We start from the raw sequence: 20,874 nt of genomic DNA, 5'->3' as shown, positions 1-20,874 counted from the left end.
TAAAACCACACCATAACCTTGGCTTAACTTCATTGAGCTGTGCTCTCAAGCGTTGAATCATCCGTATTTTCATTTTGAGGGTGCTGGCAATGGTCCTGTTTATTGATAGTGAACATGAGTTATACAGCGACATGTTTCCGATCTCGCTTGTCGAACATTGTGTCACTTTCAGACATGATAAAAGGCTTCTATCGCTCTTGGGATTTGTACACAACTGGCCAACTAGTAGATGGTCTGCAACAAAAAAAGAAAACTGGTTTCCATCATGTCGTCTTTTCTCGGGCGACAATTTTATTATTCCACCCTGTAGGGTCATTTTTTTTTCCATTGCAACTTTCAACATTATAAGATTATTTTCTATGCATAACTTTTATATTCACCACTTAGTTACTATTAAAGCGTGTTTCTAGCCCACAATACGTACACTTTGTGCCTGTTTTACGATTATAAACTCGTTCCTGTTCACCGCACTCTCTCAAATACGTAAGCCAACTAAGAGAGTAGCTAAGGCTTTCTCTCTGATGCAAATTACTCCTCTTCAATAACCCAAACTCATTTTATTTTTTGGTTATTTTTAGTATTCAGCTTTATACATGTTACATTACAATCACAGTTGTACATATTTGGAATCATTTATTGGAATAAGTTTGCCCTGAACCTGCCTCTCCTCTATGCATATTGCGATTGCATATGCTCACTTTCAAGATCATCTCGTCTGAGCTCCAATCTCTGGTCCTGAGGTGGAGGGGTAGGAGGAGATGATGCATACTTAAACTTTTGATTGTGTTTGGTTCAGATTGAGCAAAATACAAACATGCGTGTCCATCTTAAACTAATTCCAACAGTAAATTAATAATACTAGGAACAACTAATTATAATTTAAAAGTGTTCTATTGCTTCAGGGAGGGAGGGGGGGTTAATATAACACTTTCAAATAATTTACCATTTCTAAATAATTTAATACTTGTTACTAGGGCTATGACAAAAGAATATTCTTTTCACTTTTTTGACTCTCGAATCTATATCTGACTCAGTTAGACACAGTTAATTAACCGAAAATCACATCACTTTATATAAAAGCATATAAAATATCAACGGATACACACTCGAGAGTCAAAACAAGGAAAAGAATATGCTGTTGTCCCAGCCATACTCATTACCAATAAAATTAAATGCACTCTGTTTCTCAGCATTTGATAGTTTCCGTTCTCTTTCTTGGGGGAGGGGGGGATCAAATAGTTCCTTGCGGGTCTTTACAGAATACTTCAACATTTATATCTAAAATTACTGTACAAGTATGTTTATTTATTTGTCTGTATAAGTACCGGCAATTTTATTGTTTTGTTTGGAGGAGGGGATCGTTTTATGAAGAGGTTTCCTCAAAAGATAATCCATTTTAATAATGATTTAAAGGCTGGTGATGTTGCTTTCATACTTTTAAAAATTGGTGATGCTAAGATATCAGGAACCAAACAAGATTGTTATTACTACAGGTATTGGATCCATTGTTTCATCACTCACAGAACTTGGCTTACTCAGATATAGCAGAAAACTATGGGCATCCTGAATAACTAATTCCAGCTTCTAAAAATGACATGGTACATATCGTTATATTCGCATATCCCTCTATATTTACATGATAAACCAGAAAAGCAGCAGCAGCTGCGACAGTCAATAATGGCGACGCTAAGACAAAGACGTTCGTCGATGCAATTCAAATGAACTCAATAAATACACACATCAATTTCAAAGCCCATTTTCTCACATACACACATCAATAGAATAGCTCACACATCACTTAAACCAAGAAAACCGCCAGATAAGGCTGCACAACAAAAGAGAAAACCAAAATGTAAAACGCAAGCATCACAGCAAACGCAACTTAGATACCATATTAATGCAAATAAATATTACACAAAACATTGCAACAATTCAACACCAACTAGGTTACATTCACAACTTTTTCAGCTTTAAATTGATATAACACATGCATACATACACCAAACAGACGATTCCCTACAACGCATTAAGACACAATAAACAAACACAATTAAAATAGCAAAATATAAGCTAATTATCAGTTTGCCCTTTGTCTTCAACTACGTCTGCCACACCACTATATAAACACTAGCCGTCGCGACAAAAAGGCAGTCACCCAGAGTCATAGCAAGTCGACCAGCATGGGATAATTATCAGCTCCGTCAGATTCCCCCTCCTCCCCTGACGTTAAACCACCTTTCACACGCATCATCCATCAATTTCTCCACGTGGAAACACCAACAGCGAGAATTAACATTTTCACTTATTTCATCACAATTTCATATTACCGGCCGACTTTTCTCTCCTAAGAAGTGCAAACATTAACTTTACGATAAAAATCTTCTTTCCTGAGCATTCTCATATCCTTACGAACTTTGAATGCTTTGTTTATTTTTACTTCCTCATTAAGTTTAATTTTTATAAATAAAGATTGAGAAATCAATCATTTAAAATTTAAATACATATTGTTTGTCTGGTTCCTTCTCGCCACCATACGTTTATTCATAATATAACAATGTCATCAATCAACAACTAAATGGAATCTCAGGAGAATCGGATAAAATAGTTTTCTTTAATGAATTATATTATTTTAACAAGACGTTTTTTTTTGGGGGGGGGGATTAAAAGAACTGTATTCTTTGAATAACCAAAGCTGACAATATGAAAAAAAAAAAAAAAAAACTTTAAAAATTTACAACATGAAACTTTAACAAAATATATAAAACTAAATAGCAAATTTGAGTTACAAAACTAAAACAGTATTAAATACATTAACATTTTTAATAAATAACGTAAAAAAAGTTCTCCAAATTAAATTTTGACTATTTACAATATACTCACAAAATTATAATCCAAATGAAATTTCTGATATAATACAGAATCTCAGTGGAAACAAATTTACTGGGTTAGAATCCTTTCAGAATAACATTTTTTGTGCTTTTATACGGTATTGGGCACAAGTGAAAAGCACAGAAATAGAAAGCTTTCCGGCATCAACAGTGAAGGGGTGGGATTTTGTTGCTTAAAAATTTAAGTACTTGCAAAATAAGCATAGGGATGTGACATAGTGGCGATGGGACAGAGGTTGGAGCTTGGCTGACGATGCGGGTCCTGTTAGATTTGAGACTCTTTTTTTTTTTTTTGCATCCTGTCCAAGAGGGAGAGACTAGTGGTAGATACATCAGCCCAGATGTGGCAACAATACTCCATGCATGAGCAAATTGTGACTTTGTAAAGATATAGGATGCTCTCTGGTCTGAGTAATTTTCTAACATGGTAAAGGGAACCCACCTTCTTTCCAGCAGCCTTAGCAATGTCCTCAATGTATTTGTTTCAATTCATGTCTGTGAATGTTAGACCAAGGAGTTTGAAAAATGGGCTTTCAGTTAGGGTGTTATTTGTCATAGCAATCATTGGCTGAGAAGGTTTTTTTGTAGTTGTTGAAGGAAAGAAGCTTAGTCTTAGTAGCATTACATGTTACCAACAATTTACAGCCACATTTCATTACGGACTGTTCTGTTTCTTAATTTAAGTTTCATGCATTTATTTCAAAATAATTTTTGCACTGCTAACAACTTCTAAAATAATACTCTCTAACAGAGCAAAGAGATTGAGATTTAATCATCTTCTTTTTTAATTTTTAATTCAAATTTTTTTTTTTTTTAAGTTACATCAATGAAAGTGTTTATCCCAAAATATTTCCTGTCATCTGCGAAAAATTTTCCAAAGCTGATGAACTCGTACTGACAAGATGTGCTGAACTTGCATCGGTTGATAATAGACAACTCAGCATCGATAACAAGTTTGACTGTGACCTCAGCGGAGCAGTAAGTATTAAAACCGCTTAGTTTTACTGAATTTTTATTTTAAGAATGATAGTTCTTGTTCAGAATTCCCTCCTATATTTAAAAAATAAATGAATAAAGAACAATCTGTATGGTATACGTACCCGTGACTAAATAAAAAATATTATTTTCCAAAAATCAGTAAATTAATCAAGTAGTTTTATTTTTATAAAGAAAAGCAAATATCTATAAGTGACTAATAAGAATTCGCAGGCATTACGACATAAATCTCGCAAGTCTGAATTATTGTTGAGTTATCCCCGCTTTTTTTAATGTTTCCAAAAATAACCGCTTTTTTACTCACTCATAAAATTCGATTTTCTTATTTAAAAATAAAACTATGCAATCACTTTACGTGATTTTTAGAATATGTTATTTTCGTTTCATTATAGGTACATACATCAAACAGATTTTTCTTTATTTTTGTTTTTTAATATAGGAGGAATTCTGACCAGGACTGTTACAATTTATAATCATCTATATCTCTTTCTTCTTGACCTTGTCTTAGTTAACATGACTGTAACACAACCATCATGATGATGCGTTACATAGCACAAAGGATCCTGAGGAAGAAGATGCCCTGAAAGGAGAGGGTAGCCTAAAAGTATGAGTCAAAAATTACTTGACTTCTATACTTGCTCTTTCTTGTCCCCTGGATATTGACAAGAAGAGACACAAGAAGGCGGTCTTCTATCCAGGGTACACAGGTGGATAAAATTCAGCCCGGTTAAATATGTAAACGGTATCTCTCCATCCAATTATTCCCTACAGAATCTCTTTCTCTCTTTCTTGTACTCACGCATTTGTTTTCTATCCTTGTTCTGTTATAAATAAAACTCTTTAAAACCAAATCGGTATTTGCATGGTTCTTGATTCACACCTGAATTCAACAGCATTGATGAAACCTGGATTACGACCGAAGATGTGTGAGTGTATAATGTTTATACACCCATGATGGTAACAAGTAACCAACATAATCATCATCATCATTTTTTTTTTTTTTTTTTTTAATGTGCTGGTTGAAAGAGGCATTATCTACACTAATGAGCCCCCATCTAAGAAACTGGCAGATCTCACTCCGCACCTCCAAGAAACTCTGTCATGAGAATCAATTACAGAGAGATTCCATGCTATATGATCTCTCCATTGTGGTTCTGTTGAAGGCAACTTAGGTCGATTTCTTCTTTGTCTACCAGAGACTTCCAAATATGTGCTAAATCAAAGGGAGGCAATTTGGTCAAATTCAACAGAGTAGTAGTAATGTGATACTTATTGATGTTTCCCCCCTATCTCTGTAGAGGCTAGTGTTTTGCATCGTTCTTATGACAGTGCCCTGTTGATAATGATTGGGAGCGTTTTTGCAACGGTTGACAACAGTACAGTGAAGGACAGATCAGTGGGACACTTGACTGGACTCTAAGGAAGACTGCTTGCGACTCAGGACAAGAGCTGGAATAAATTGATTAATCGACTGATACAGTCTCTACAGAACGTACATGTATACTTTTTAACATTTAGACAATTGATGGTGTCCCACACACATCCAGAGTGCAACGAATATTCATAGAATATAACTGTGTTATCATGTATTTTCCTTTTGTTTCTTGTGTTTGACTTTGTTTTTATATGTGTGAACTTGTGTGCTTCCCTCGATGGCCGCTAATGTGAGAAACAACAATTATATGATCATAAGAAGATAAGACAAAAGAGAAAAAAGTCCATGGCACACAACGCTGGGGCAGCAATGTGTTGAGCGGGTAACGTGTGGTGTCATTTTAAATTTTGTTTATTATTTTATGACATTACTTTTCTTTTATAATTTAAAAAAAAAGAAGCAAAATATTTATTGTCTTCAAATTTATACTATCGTAACAAAATAAACTGGAATTTCTTTGTAGACTGAATAAAAATAATTTCTGAAATATTCTGTAATGAATCTTACATTATTAAAAACAATAAAACATTCATTCTAATAAATACAATACTGTTTTTTTTTCTCTTCTTTTTTTTTTGTTTTTTTTTAGAGGATAAAATAATGCATTTCCGAATATAAATAACTGTTTGCTTCTCTTTAAATAACTACTATTTGACTTGTAGAATATCTCACAATAAAAACAAATTAAACATTGCCTTTGTCAATAAGGATTTTTTATTGTTTTTTTTTTTAATTTTTTAGCGAACACATCCCCCCACCTCCCCAAATCAGTTTTATTAATGATTTTCATTGGAAAAGTATTTTTTTAAAATGGTACTTTCACAGTTCTTTGTTGGTGGGGTGGGCGGTCAGTTTTTCAATGTTATATACAAATTTTTAAAGAAAATACTAACTAATTACTCAATAAATATATTAAAGAAAGGAGAGTTGTGTGTGTGTGTGTGTGTGTGTGTGTGTGTGTGTGTGTGTGTGTGTGTGTGTGTGTGTGTGTGTGTGTGTGTGTGTGTGTGTGTGACCAGCTAGAAAAGAATCGGTTGGGCATAGGAGAAAGAAGGGGTTAGGCAGAAAAAGATAGATTGATAGAAAGAGGTAGAGAGATAGAAGTATCAATAAAAGTAGGTTACATTTTTACTCTGGGCAACGCTGTGTAATCCTGCTGGTAATTATTAAATTTTATTTGCCACCATTTTTTAAATTTTATAAATATTTCACTTTCTTTTTCAGGTTTTGAGTTTGAAAAAACTAGATAGCCTGTTTACACCATTGGAAAAATTGCTGTGCATTAAAGCCACTTTGGTAATTACGATTTTGACATTTTTATGTTTTGAAAAATATAGAAAAGTAGAAATTGGACGTTGCGTTTACTTTTGACAGCATCATAACTCTCACTCCATTTATTTTGTCCTTTAGTTCTCACATTCCGTGATCGATGTTTCTGAAAAAGAATGAAGAATCTGTGTTTACTAAGCTAGAATCTATCCATATAACAGTGGCGAGTAGTAAGTGAATCTTAGGCTTACTTTGGCAGCCACATAACTCTCACTTCCCTTATTTTGTCCTTTAGTCCTCACATTCAATGTGTGACGTTTCTGACAAAGAGGGAAGAATTGCTGTTTTCTGGGTCAGAATCTATCTATCTAACACATATCATTGGCTAGATTTTGATCTTACAGTAGTATTTTATATTTATTTTTTAGCTCCTCACACCAAGTGGCTTCATGCCTTGTCTGGAGCGATTTAAAAAAAATAAATAAATAAATAAATAAAATCAAGATATGTGACATCTTTCAGTTTGCTTTATGAAAGATTTAAATTTGTAAACTTTTGAAGACTGAGTTATGCTGTATAAGCTTTTAACAGGCACAAGGGGAAAACAAATGAACACATATCTAAGAAAATGGCAAAGACACTAGAGGATGACCTCCAGTCTGTAGTTGAATGGGGACAAAAATGAATGGTCACATTCAATGCTGCCAAGACTAAGCTTGTTTCCTCCAATAATTACAAGAAATCTTCTCAACCACCAATAGCTATGACTAAAGATACATTACGTGAAAGTACTTCTTTCAAACTCCTCAGCTTAACGTTCACAGGGAACATGAGTTGAAACAGATACATTGAGAGCATTGCCAAGGCCGCTGCGAAGAAGGTGGGCTCTTTCTACCGTGCTAGAAAGCTACTTACACCTGAAAGTATCCTGTATCTCTACAAGGCCATTATTCGCCCATGTATGGAGTACTGTTGTCACATTTGGGATGGTGCATCTCTCACTCCTTGACAGGGTTCAAAAGAGTTGCCAATCTGATAAGTCCTGAACTGTCATCAAAGCTTCAACCTCTGTCCCATCGACGAAATGTTGCATCCCTCTGTATTTTAATAGTGAATGCTCCGATGAACTACAAGCCCTTGTACCCCTTTGACGTAAATACTCCTGACAAACCTGACAAGCAGCAAAATCCCACCCCTACACAGTAGAGATCCCTAGATGTAAGAAAGCTTTTTACTCTAATAGTTTCTTCCCCAGAACTGCTAGACTTTGGAAATCCCTTCGGAGTTCCTGCTTTCCCAACTGTACTGACATGCAGAAGTTCAAGTGTAACGTGAACGAACATCTTGCTGCTTAACTCCCTACATAGCACCCCTGCAACTTATGCCCCCGATAGTAGCCCCCTACATCAAAATGGCACTGTGCCTTGTTTGGAGTTAAAATGAAATTTTAAAAAAATAAATCACTTTTTAACTGAGACTTTTAGTGACATACACCCTTATCAAAAATGATATTCAATTTTCGCACCAACCATGTGGCAAACATATCAGACATAATACTACCATCAATGAGAGCAGACATACAATTTTTACTCTTGTACTTATAGATGCCAACAACTTTGGCAACCTCGTAACTCTCACTCCCTTTATATTGTCTCTTAGTCCTCATATTCCATGTGTGACGTTTCTGACAAAGAGGGAAGAATTGCTATTTTCTGGGTCAGAATCTATTCATCTAACACGTCATTGGCTAGTTTTTGAACTTGAAGTTGTATTTTATAATCATTTTTTAGCGCCTCACATCAAGTGGCTTCATGCCTTGTCTGGAGCGATTTTCAAAAAAAAATAAAACAAGATATGTGTCATTTTTCGGTTTGTTTTATGAAAGATTTAAATTTGTAGAATTTTGAAGACTGCTTTTATTAAATGTAAAATCATTTTTACCATTTTTTTTTTTTTTTTTTTTTTTACCCTGAGACTTTTATTGACATACACCCTGTATATCAAAGAAGATATTCAATTTTTGCACCAATTTTTCTCATTTAGAATCCACTGCTCTTATACTTATGGATGCCAACAAAATGAGTGAAATAAAGAAGAACAAAAACAAAATACCAAATTCTTCTCCTTTGATAAGAGTGCATGCCACTGAAAGTATCAAAAAAAAAAAAATTGTTTTAATGATTTTTTTTTTTTAAATTTAAAAATAAATGATACACCATTACTTGGTGTTCTGAAATTTTCAAATTTAACCTTGCAAAATCACGCAATCAAAACGTGTCATTAACTTCTTTTATGAAAGATTCATTTTTAGAGCTTTCAAGAATTTTATAAATCCAAAAGTTGTAAGTTCAAAAATCATAAATTTATATCCATTTTTACAGGATCATATTTCCGAAGGGATCAACAATTATACGGAACAAATAAATATCTTCAGGAAAAATTCTTGCCGTAAGTTTTTATCAAACACTCATATGTTTTTAATTCGTATTGCATGTCGTTGTGCATGGTTTTGTGAAGATGAATCTATAGTTTTGAAATATTTTCTATTCATGAGTCAGAATTTGGAAGCTCATGGGGCTATTAAAGTTACGATGTAGCATGTTAGACTCATAAGATTATCAAACATTAAAAAGAAAAGATGAGTCAAAAAGTCAGGATCTTAAAAACAGGAATTTATGGGATAAATATGAACATCAATTTTATGATAATTTTTTGTTTGTATTTTTTCTTTGCTTGTATTTTTGTTTGTTTGGTTTTGTCTGCATTTTTGCTTTTGTTTGTATTTTTTGTTTTTGTTTGTATTTTTTGTTTGTATTTTTGCTTTTTTTTTACATAGGCATCACCATATTATCAAGGTCAGTTGAGGATAAGGGTTAAGAGTGTACAGTAGTCAATTAGACAATATAGTAATCGTTAGTAATGGAAATTCGGTAAATTTGTTAACTTATATGGAACGGCTCTTCAAGAATAAAGCTCGTAAAACCATTAAGGAATCAAAGCGAACATCATGGGAAAAACTATGTATAAAAAATAAATACAAATACAAAAAGTAAAAAGGTCTGGGACATGATCCGTAAAATCTCAGGGAAAAGTAACAGCAACCCTACTAAACACCTGATCTATAATAACCAAAAAATTACTAGCAAGAAAGAAATGGTAAATTGTTTTGCTGAAACTTTTGCAAAAACACTCCTCCTCCAAAAACTCTAACCAAAAATTCCAAATTATTAAGGAAAAAGCAGGAAAAGAAAAACTCCAGTTTCAGACAAATAATACAGAAAAATACAACCAGCCATTCTCTAAAAATGAATTGAAAGTATCCTGAGGCAAAGCTCATGACTCAGCCGTTGGCCCTGATCAAATCCATTATCAATTTATAAAACAACTTCCTGATACGTCTACAGATTACTTACTACAAATATTCAATGATATTTGGGAAAGTGGCAACGTCCCTGAAATATGGAGGCAGACCATAGTAATCCCTATACCTAAATCATCAAAGGACTCTACAAATCCCATGAATTACCGACCTATAGCACTCACTAGCTATATTTCCAAAATAATGGAAAGAATGATTAACAGCAGATTAATATGGTACCCTGAGACAAATAATCTGATTACAGATTATCAGTCAGGATTTAGGAATGAAAGAAGCCCCATGGACCACCTGATCTGGCTTGAAACCTTCATTAGAGAAGCCTTTATCAAGAAAGAACATCTTACGGCAGTCTTTTTCGATATTGAAAAAGCATACAACTCTGCATGGAGGCATGGCATTATAAAAGATCTATAAGAGCTTGGATTAAAAGGCAGAATACCCATTTTCATCACAAATTTTATAAATAATAGACAATTTAATGTACGATTAGGTGATACTCTATCCATCAGTAAAAAACAAGAAACGGGGGTACCACAAGGAAGTATCCTGTCTCTCACACTTTTTAGCATTAAAATAACATCGTCAAAAATATAAATGTAGGAACAGAATGTGCCCTCTATGTGGATGACTTCCTGATCTGTTATAGATCAAAATATATTACAAGAATGGAACGCCATTTACAACTGTGTCTAAACAAAATAAATGGACAACAAAAAATGGTTTTAAATTTTCAAAAGAAAAAACAAAAGCCATTCATTTCTGCTAAACCTGGAAAATGCACCATGATCCAATACTGAAACTGGATAATGAAATTATACCTATGGTTGATCAGTATAAATATCTGGGCATCATCTTTGATAAAAAGCTAACATTCATTCCCCATATTAAATACCTCAAACAAAAATGCAACAAAGCCATCCAACTCGTAGTAGATCATACAGACTGGGGTGCAGACAAAGACTCAATAATTAAATTATACAGATCCCTTGTCAGATCCAAGTTGGATCATGGATGCTATATCTATGGATCTGCAAGAAAGTCCTACATAAAGGAATTAGACACAATACATCACCAAGGACTAAGATTGGCTCTAGGAGCCTTCCCCACCTCCCCAGTGGAAAGCCTATATGTAGAAACAGATGAACCCTGATTATCACTTAGAAGAGAAAAACTAGGACTACAATATTATATAAAATTGGCTTCATGTTCAACTAATCCTGCCTAATACAGAAACCTCTTTTGATAGAAAAGAAAATTTTGTAAAACCATTTAGCCTACGTATGGAAGAATCCATAAATAAAGCCCAGATAGATATTGCAACAATACACGAATCTGTAAAACCTAAATATCTCCCCCTGGCTGACAAAACAACCAAAAATAATATCAGACCTAATTAAATATCCTAAAACAAAAACCAACCCAATCATCTATCAAGAAAAATTCCAAATAATTAAAGATAAGTATTCCAAACACTCAACAATTTATACAGACGGTTCAAAAGATGGAGATAATGTTGGATGTGCAGCCATACACAATAAAACAATCCTAATCAAAAGATTACCAGACAAAGCATCGATCTACAGTGCTGAAGTATCCGCCATTGGTATGGCACTCGATCTTATAGAATCTTCTAAAGATAAACAATTCATTATCTGCTCAGATGCCAAATCAGTACTCGAAACACTGGAAAACAGGAAACCAACGAACCCAATAATCACCAAAACCCTAAATAGATTTGATGATATTCCTAATGATAAAAACATTCTCTTTTGTTGGATACCCAGTCATATCAACATAAAGGGTAACGACAGAGCTGACAAAGCAGCAAAAGCAGCACTAAATTTGACCATAACAAATGATAAGATCCCTCATACCGATCTAAAACAAACCATTAACAAATATATTAGAAACACATTGCAAGAGTCGTGGAACTCCTGCACTAGAAACAAGCTATACCAAATCCAGGAAACCATAGGAAAACAGAAACCAAACAAAAGAATGACCAGAAAGGAGAAGGTTATAATAACAAGACTCCGAATAGGTCATACCTCTATAACACACTCCTACCTATTCAAAAAAGTAGCCCCACTCTGCATACCCTGCCAGGAACCATACACAGTAAATCACATATTAACAAGATGCGAAGGCTTGAAAACAAACCGACTGAATCTATATAATGAAAAAATTGTAAAGGACATATTCACTCATGTAGACCCAACTACTCTTCTCAAATATCTGAAGATAACAGGGTTACTCAACAAAATTAAAAAAAAAAAAAAAATACCTTATCTAACTATATAAACATAGACACTGAACACCAGATACATACATAAAACCTATAACTATTAATGTATATAAAAGACTCTGGCATTAAATGATCATATAGGTTGATATACCATAAAACCAATCAATCAATCAATCAATCAAACATAAATATCAGAATGGTGCGTTGGTCACGCAGCATTCATGTTAAGATTTTTGTTTCTTAGAAGTGCTGGTTCAGTTTGAATAAAATAAAATAGATATTATATACGTTTGAAACCAAAACAACGCATTATTACAAAATAAACAGATATTTATTTTGTTTGAAATTTATATTGATACTAGCGGGGGTACCCAGCATTGCCCGGGTGTTTGGAGGTGTGTGTTGGGGGGGAGGGGTTAAATCTAAACAACCCTGTTAAAAAGAAAAAAATCATTGGCCGGGTGTTTGGAGGTGTAAAAGAAAAAAAAAAGTTTTAGTAGAAAGGTAGGCTTGAACCCTGAACCTTTGATGCGGAGATGGAAAGGAAATGGAAAAAAACCTTGCGACCTAATCATCTCGACCACGGGAACTGATGATAAGTGTGTTAAGTTGACGTTTATAAAGTAAAATTAGCAGGTGCGAGAAAGGCGCCTGATGTTTGACCTAAAATAGTTTGTAAAAGTCGGGTAAATTAAAGATAGCTGCGACCCGAGTTCCTTAGTCGTAGATATTATTATTTAGACAGCATATAAAAGGTTTTAAGAAGGAGCAAGCCAACCGAGAATGACGGCCAAAAAAGCCTTTTGTAGACATACAGAAAAAGCGAACACACATACATTTTCGCTTTTATATATATAGATTACATATATATATATATATAAATATATATATATATATGTAATCTATATATTTGCATTATTTAGATTATACTTTTGCATGTTGTTTTGATTCGATATTGTTACATACAACATTAAACACAATTCATTTGTATTTTCAGAATCAGTCTGTATCACATCTGATGACCTCATTCCCATATTAGTGAGTAAAGTTTTTATATTTTTCAACACATTTTGAATTTCTATAATCATTTTGCATGTAAACATCTTTATAGTTTGTCTATCACATTAGTTTTTTTTTTTTTTTTCAATTTGATTTTTGTGCTGTAAATCCATCTCTCACCATCTAAAGGAGAAATTGTTAAACCCATCGATGCCATCTTTTTAATTATTTTTTTAAATCATATTTTGGATTATTTTTTTGTATTTTGTGTTTCTTTGTGAAAAATAATAATCAAGAGAAAATAACTTTGTACCTCCCAAAATTGTCTACCTTGCCCCTCAGTGATTTTGAGTCAAGTTATGTCCTTTGCATTTTTTGACGAACCAACGTTTTCAGGGATGTATGTTGCATAATTCCTTCAATTAATGTCTCTTTTTTGTTTTTTTAAATAAACATTTCTTCATTTAAAAATTTTATAAAAAAAATTCTGTCTTGCATTGACTTTTTTTAACTCACAAATTCTTATTTGCTTATACAACACTTATATTGAGGAAAAAAAATCTCTAATTAATAATAATTATATACTTATGACACCACGTACTACGCTGCTCAACAGCCTAACGACCCCAAGCACTGTGTGCCTTGACTTTGTTCTCCATTGTCTTGTTTTCTTATGGCCAGTAGCTGTCGATTATAGCCATATTGTCATAGTTTATCACACAAGTAGCTGTCGATGGGGAGCGAACTGATTCACAAGTATAAAAATAAAATAAACACAGGGAAACAAGGAAAACACAAGCTACGATGCTTCACATGTGTTGGTTGGACTTTGTTGAGTGTGTCTACATGCTAAAGTTAATATCTACGTCCTGTCGAGGCTGGGTTCGTCTGTTGAATTCAGTTTATTTCAGTCTACCAAAGCTTTTTCAACCTGGCCCAAACCACAATCTCTCTCCAACTTTAGTCAGAGTCCAACTGAACTCTAAACCCTGACTATTGTAAAGTCCCAACCCAAAGAAAAGGGGGGAAAAAAAATCTCTAATCTAATATATAAAACTCACTATGTTTGTCTGTCTCCATATTTTGAAAATCTCTCACTTCTGAAACTAAAAGGTGCAGATCAGTGCTAGGGGTCTCAAATGATTGGATTTTTTTATAGTCCGTTCTTTTATGGGTCTTTAGCTGGTTAAAAGTTTTTAATGGGTCAAAATTATTATACATTTTATACATTCATCTTAGTTTTTTTTTTTTTTTTATCAGTTCATATGCATGTCATGTTGGTAACATCAACAGCTTTGAATGCTACAGTTTTGCTTTCGGTTTCGATTCTAGCTGATGGCACCCAAATACTTTGATTCTTTTTTTTTTTTTTACTATTAAAATCATAACTCCATAATAACATACAAAATCTGGACAAATTAAAATATCATATTTATCATATGGCGTAATTTACAACTGGGCAAAGTCGGGTGTCCCCTCCACTAGTTAATAATTATATGCATACAACTGTATGTAATAGAGTACACGTGACATCATGGTAAGGAAAACGAAAAAAAAACTATAAGAAGGAGAGAAAGCATAATCATGTTGTTGACATAACGAGAAATCACCCATGGCGTGAGGATGAGGAAATAGAATCAATTATTACTTGTCTTATGTTTCTTGTGGCATACTCTGCTACAACGTGAGTCTCAGGTGTCTCCATGTTAACACGTGTAGAAACATTATTTAATTATTGGAATTCTTTTTGAGATGAGTAATTTGTATATTTTTATTTATTTGTGGACTATTATCCTCATCTTTACAGTTGATGACGTTTCGGCCAACTATTCCTCTGGCCTTCGTCAGGTTGTTAACCTTGATGGAATAGGAATGCTGAATCTTTTTTAACTGTGTCTTCAGTAATTACTGCCTTCTATAGTTGTTACCATCCCACCATGTTTTGGCCAACATCCTTTGGCCGGCTTTGGGTAGGATTGAAACCGCTATCTTGAGACAATGCTCACCTAGAACTGACGAAGGCCAGAGGAATAGTTGGCCAAAACATCATGAAAACAACTATAAAGATGAGGATAATAGTTTGCAAATAAAAAAAAAAAATAAATAAAAGTATACGTGTGGAATCGTTTGAAACATTACATGAAGAATAACTTTAAGATTACTTTATAAAACATTAATTGAAGTCGCTGTGTGACATGTGCCCATTGTTATTTGTTGATTTATCCAGAAGTTAATATGGTTGTCTTCAAGTCCAACGTGAACAAGTTTCTGATGAGACGTTCCACCTAAGTTAACAAATTTACCGAACTTCCATTACTATCCATTACTATATTGTCCTTTTGACTACTTTACACTCTTTAACCCTTATCCTTGAGTGGCCTATCGGCCTTGATAAGTGGTGACGTACTATGTAAAAAAAAAAAGTATTTTCATTCGATTTAATTACATTTGTGCCTTATAACCCGCAAATGCTTGCATACATCACTTCAGTTTGCAGTATTTATATTTTTACTTTTTCTTTCTCATTTAAGGCGAAAGTGATAATCCATTCCAAAAGTCGCCATCTTGAAAGCAATATTTATTACATGGATGTTTTTAACTGGAATTTCGCTTCTAAGGATAAAGATAACTTAAGGTTTGTATTTACTAGCTGGGTTACCTAGCGTTGCCTGTTTTTTTTTTTTTGCTTTTTTTTTAATGTGTGGAAGGGTGGTAATACTGCATCCAACAGGAGTAACTTAGGCATAACAGGAGTACAATAACAAAGTCACTCTCAAATTGGTTTGTGTTGTAACTCTACAGATTAAATACAGCTACATTTCATTCATATTTTTAAAGGAATAAAGAAAGAAGAATCCACTCTTTGTAAATTATGTATCTATAAAAGTTTCAGTGCTTGTGTAGATTGGTCATCTTTTTAAACCAACGCATTTCAGGTGAAAACATTATTACGGACTTACGTGTCATGTCAAAATTAGTATAGACTAGCAGGCTGCCCGGCATTGCCCGGTCATAAAATAAAAATATGCATGAATATTATATTTTAATTCATGCAGAATTCTTACTTATTATAAATAGAAATACATTAAATGTAACATTAAATTCTTTAAAAAAAAAAATGAAGTAAAAAAAATAAAAAAGGGGTAAGAAACTGGCATATGTGCATGTGAGGATTGTTTTTTCTAAGTAAGTAAAAAAAAAAAATACTCGAGCTGAGATTGAAATCAAAGCCTAAAGACAGTGAGTCAAGTATGATAACCATTAGATTAGCTTGACACGATATATAAAAGATATTTTCTAAACCTACTGTCATGTTTTCCGACCGTGTATGTGCATTTGTGACAAATAGATAAAAATTTTACGACGACCTCCCCCTCGTACCAATTTTTCAACATTAACCTCTTAGAAAGCCCCTTTTTTATGGATGAAAATGGATAAAAAAAGTTTTCCATGTCTGAATCCCCTGTATACCAAATTTCAAGTCTGTAGATCAAAAATTCCTTGAGTATATAGGTTGAGAAGTGTCCTCACACACACACATTCTCACTTTTATGGATATATAGATTACAAAAAACGATCCGGTGGATATACTAGATGTATTTTTAACAAAAAAATCATCCACCTTTGCATTCTGTTTAAAAATGGCATACCCGCAATTTAATTCAAGGGAGATAAGTCATACAGAATTGATCGCACAGCTCTTCCACATTAAAACATAATAAAATTTGCTAATTCAATAAATTTTATTTTTAATTGTCATAATTTTTCTATTGGATCATTTTCATGTTTTAAATTTAGATTTTGCCATGACTCGTAAGTATGTAATAGTGTTTTCATCTGAAATGCGTTGGTTTAAAAGATCACCAATCTATACAAGCATCGTAACTTTTAAAGATACTAGGGCTGGGACAACAGCATATTCTTTTCATTGTTTTGACTCTCGAGTGTGTATCTGTTGATATCTTATATGCTTCTTTATAGAATGATGTGGTTCTCGGTTGATTAACTCTGTCTGATATATACTTGAGTCAAAACAATGAAAAGAATATGCTGTTGTCACAGCCCTACTTATTATACACTGTATTTACTCCGTAGAGTTACAACACATCAGTTTGACAGCGGCTTTTCAGCTGAGATATTGTTCTGTTCCTGAATTTTTTTTTTTTTTTTTTCTTTTTTAGATAATTCATATTATTTAAATTATTCAGACTACAATTTTCATCTTGAGCGTCATTTTCAAAACACTTCAGTCAATGTAACCTTCGAACTTCTTCAGGTGTATCTTGTCAAACACTGGGGAATCTTTCTGTCTGCAAAGAATTTTGAACTGAACCCTTGGTACTTGTACAGTTTAATCAAGACATTAAAAAATGAAAATATCGAAAAAGGTTATATTGTATGTATCCGTTATGAAACGAAGTTCTCCGAAAAAAAAACATTTGTTATGATACCGAGCAAAAAGTTCGATTTTTAGGAAGAAAATCTAGTATTAAAGATGGGGAGGGAGTGTTGGCGCTTTAAATTGAGTTATCTCCCCGTGGCGTGTGAAAAATTTCCATAATGGCTGACTTTAATGCGCTCTCATAAAAACATGTTTTTTTGTTTTTTTTTCCGCTGTAAAAACAAAAAAAAAACTACTCGATCAAATTAAGTGAAATTTTTTTTTGAGATCTTCAGTCCAAAACGGATACGTACAATATAACCTTTTTTCATTATTTTCATTTTTTTAATGTCTTGATTAAACTGTACAAGTACCGAACCCTTTATTTAATCCATGGGAGCGGGCAGCATATTCTTGTTCTATCAACCATGACTTTTGTAGAAGTCCGAAGTAATTTGCAATTTTATATTTGAGTGTCGGTTGTGCTGAGGATCTAACCTTCAACCTCCAGAAGAGTGTAATTTAGAACTGAATAATCCAAGTACTTTATCCACTACACCACATTATGAAAATGACACACAAGATGAGAACAGTAGTCTGAATAATCCAAATAAGACTCGTGTTATGTTGATTAATTGGACTATTATTCTCATCTTGGATGTTTTTAGCACAATGTTTTGGTCGCTGCAACCTACGACCTTCTTCGGATGTTGAAAACATGCTTCTTTTTCTCTACTAAGGAAAAGAAGGTTAGCTCTGCATTAGAAGAAATTTAAACCGTGGATAATAAAGAAGGTTCAATCTTCAGGGGTCACTAAGATATTTTTTAAAGGTTTTCCTATGACTTAATTTTTCGGGATATCTATGCTAATTGTTAATATTAGTGAAAAAAAATATTTTACGAAACAGGATTTCTTGTAATGCAAAACCGGCCCTCTTTTCCTAAGCAGAGAAAAAGAAGCATGTTTTCAACACCCAAAGAAGGTCGCAGGTTGCAGCGATCGAAACGTTGTGTTAATAACACCCAAGATGAGAATAATAGTCCGATTAATCAACATAACACAACCATTCACATCTCATCTCAAAAATTCAGAATTTCAAGATAAGGTATAGTTTTTTCTTTTTCTTTTTTTACTAAAAAGTGATCACTAATTATCAAGATCATATGCCACTTAAGGATAAAAGTAAATAAGATAGAATGATTGCCATAATGAAGCCAAATATTTGTGCAAAAAGTTCTTCATTGGCATCAGCTTTGAAATTGACCAAGCTGTAATCTGTTGGGAAGCAGTCCCAAAGTAATGTGTGAAGAGGCTCTGTTCACAGGGCTCTATGGACAAGTTTATCTTCAGTTGTTTTTTGGCAACTAAATATTTTTCATTTACAATGAAATAGGAAAGTTACTAGCCAAATTAATGATTTTTGGAATATGACATCTTTATTCTGTGATGAGTATGCACATCATAAAAAGATTTTTTCTGTATTTCTTTTTAAATAAGTGTTATTCTAAAGATGCACCAAATTTTATGTTGAGATTTGAAGGTATAAACAATTGAATTTCTTCTGATGTTTTTTTTTAAAACAGCCTATGTATAAAAAAAAAATAACATTGTTCTACTAAACTTTTAATGTTTAAATAATTTGACTTTGCTCGTTTTATTAAAAAAAAAAAAAGGATTGAAAAGATATTTTTTATTCAATAATGTGCTTTGGAAGATTATCGGTGAAAAAAGAAATCGGCAAAAGATAAACATTTTATTATTTCTAGTCGTCACTTGGAAAAATTACTCACAAATGCAACTGTTTCACTTGCAACGTAAAACCCTTGTTCATGGAAATTTTGTCTGATACTATGTATATGATGGAATTTTTATTAAAGTGAGTCCTAGGAGGTCCACCCCTTTCAGACTAAGAAGAGGTTAGTTTATTGCTAATAATAATATCAGAACTTAGTCTTAATGATGGCAACATATGGGCAGAGTCTCAAGGCAACATTCTCTTAGATTTCTATATTGGCAGATGCACACCTTGTCTTTCCAGCTTCCTGACATGACGGTCCTGGATATGACCTTAAACTATATCCAATGGTGAGGCCCCATTTTGCGGGCTTTGGGGAGTGTGGAGCCACCCTTTAATTTCCATTGCTCCCAGGTCCACTCTGACCCGGAGTGGTAGTACCTGTTAGGGTCCCCACTATGGGTTAAATAGAAACCGACTTAAAAAAATAAATATACTCTATTAAAAAATTGTTCTTCAAAATCACTGGATTCGGCATTAAATAACCTGAAAAGGGTTGATATGCCGTAAAACAAAAACAACCAACCAACCAATCCTGACATGAACTGACTTTTAAAAATCCTTTTGTGTCTTTCCTCAAAGGTGTGACATCATCACCTTTTATATTTCAGCAACTGCATTTCTAGCGTTTTGTCCAAGGAGCTAACCTTTGACTGTCCTTATCCTCTTCAATCGTCACCTGCAGCTGGTTATATTTCCATTTCCAATTAGGTTATCCTGACATGTACTAATGTGATTCTTGCCAAAATTCAGATTAGTTGATATAATTTCTGTTTACTGGTGTAGGGGCCCAGTATATAACACCTTGAACACAATATTGTGCAGACATAATTAATTTCTTAGAGAACTGACATATGTGCACTCGTTGCACAGGCCATGATCATGCGACTTGTTGTGCAAGTTCAAAGTTGTTGTCTGATTAAATGATGCAACAAAGAATCCTCCTTCCAAACAAAAACTCTAGTTTAAAAAAAAAACTGACTGGAAATCCTAGATTCTGACCTTTGTCAGTGGTCACCATTCAACCACCCAGGTTGACCACTTGAGATATCTACTTGAGATAATGACTAGACAGTGTCCATTTGAAGAGGTTTATCTGTAGCCCATCTAGGAACATTACTTTTCTCAAGTGGGTTAGTCAGCATAATTACCCATTTATTCAGGTACTTATTTTACTTCAACCAAAGAAATCACTCTTGGATGGATGAACTTCAACCAAAGATATGTTTACTTGTTTATACGCCTCTCCTTTTTCCTTGGCTGAAAATCTATCAAATTGTAACACAGTCTTATGCAGGTTTTCTGTTTTATATTATCCTTTTCAATTTTTTTCCCTTCTAGTTATTGCCTCGTCACTTTAAAAGCAGCTGTACTCTACATGATAGATTTCAATTTTTCTACACAAAATGAAAACACTAACACTTCAGAGGTAAGTTTATTGAAACATTATCAATGAATCTATATATTCTGAGTCAACCTATTAAA

At 33.5% G+C, this 20,874-nt stretch overlaps 1 protein-coding gene across 1 annotated transcript in view; it reads left to right on the top strand.

Annotated features, from left to right (window-relative positions):
• The window catches only part of LOC145268334 (ankyrin repeat domain-containing protein 27-like), a 93,460-nt gene that overhangs the window by 61,588 nt on the left and 10,998 nt on the right, over positions 1-20,874 (top strand). Inside the window, exons 11-16 of the mRNA XM_080123828.1 lie at positions 3,707-3,866; positions 6,544-6,615; positions 8,970-9,036; positions 13,210-13,250; positions 15,743-15,846; positions 20,731-20,818. Coding sequence (XP_079979954.1) covers positions 3,707-3,866; positions 6,544-6,615; positions 8,970-9,036; positions 13,210-13,250; positions 15,743-15,846; positions 20,731-20,818 — 532 coding nt within the window. The remainder of the gene's footprint in view (positions 1-3,706; positions 3,867-6,543; positions 6,616-8,969; positions 9,037-13,209; positions 13,251-15,742; positions 15,847-20,730; positions 20,819-20,874) is intronic.

The sequence above is a fragment of the Euprymna scolopes genome, chromosome 43, assembly GCF_053919585.1.
Source record: "Euprymna scolopes isolate OS-2025 chromosome 43, ASM5391958v1, whole genome shotgun sequence".
In the NCBI taxonomy this organism is placed as follows: domain Eukaryota; kingdom Metazoa; phylum Mollusca; class Cephalopoda; order Sepiida; family Sepiolidae; genus Euprymna; species Euprymna scolopes.
Note: the sequence above shows the minus strand (reverse complement) of the source record. Positions and strands in the feature narration are given on the sequence as shown.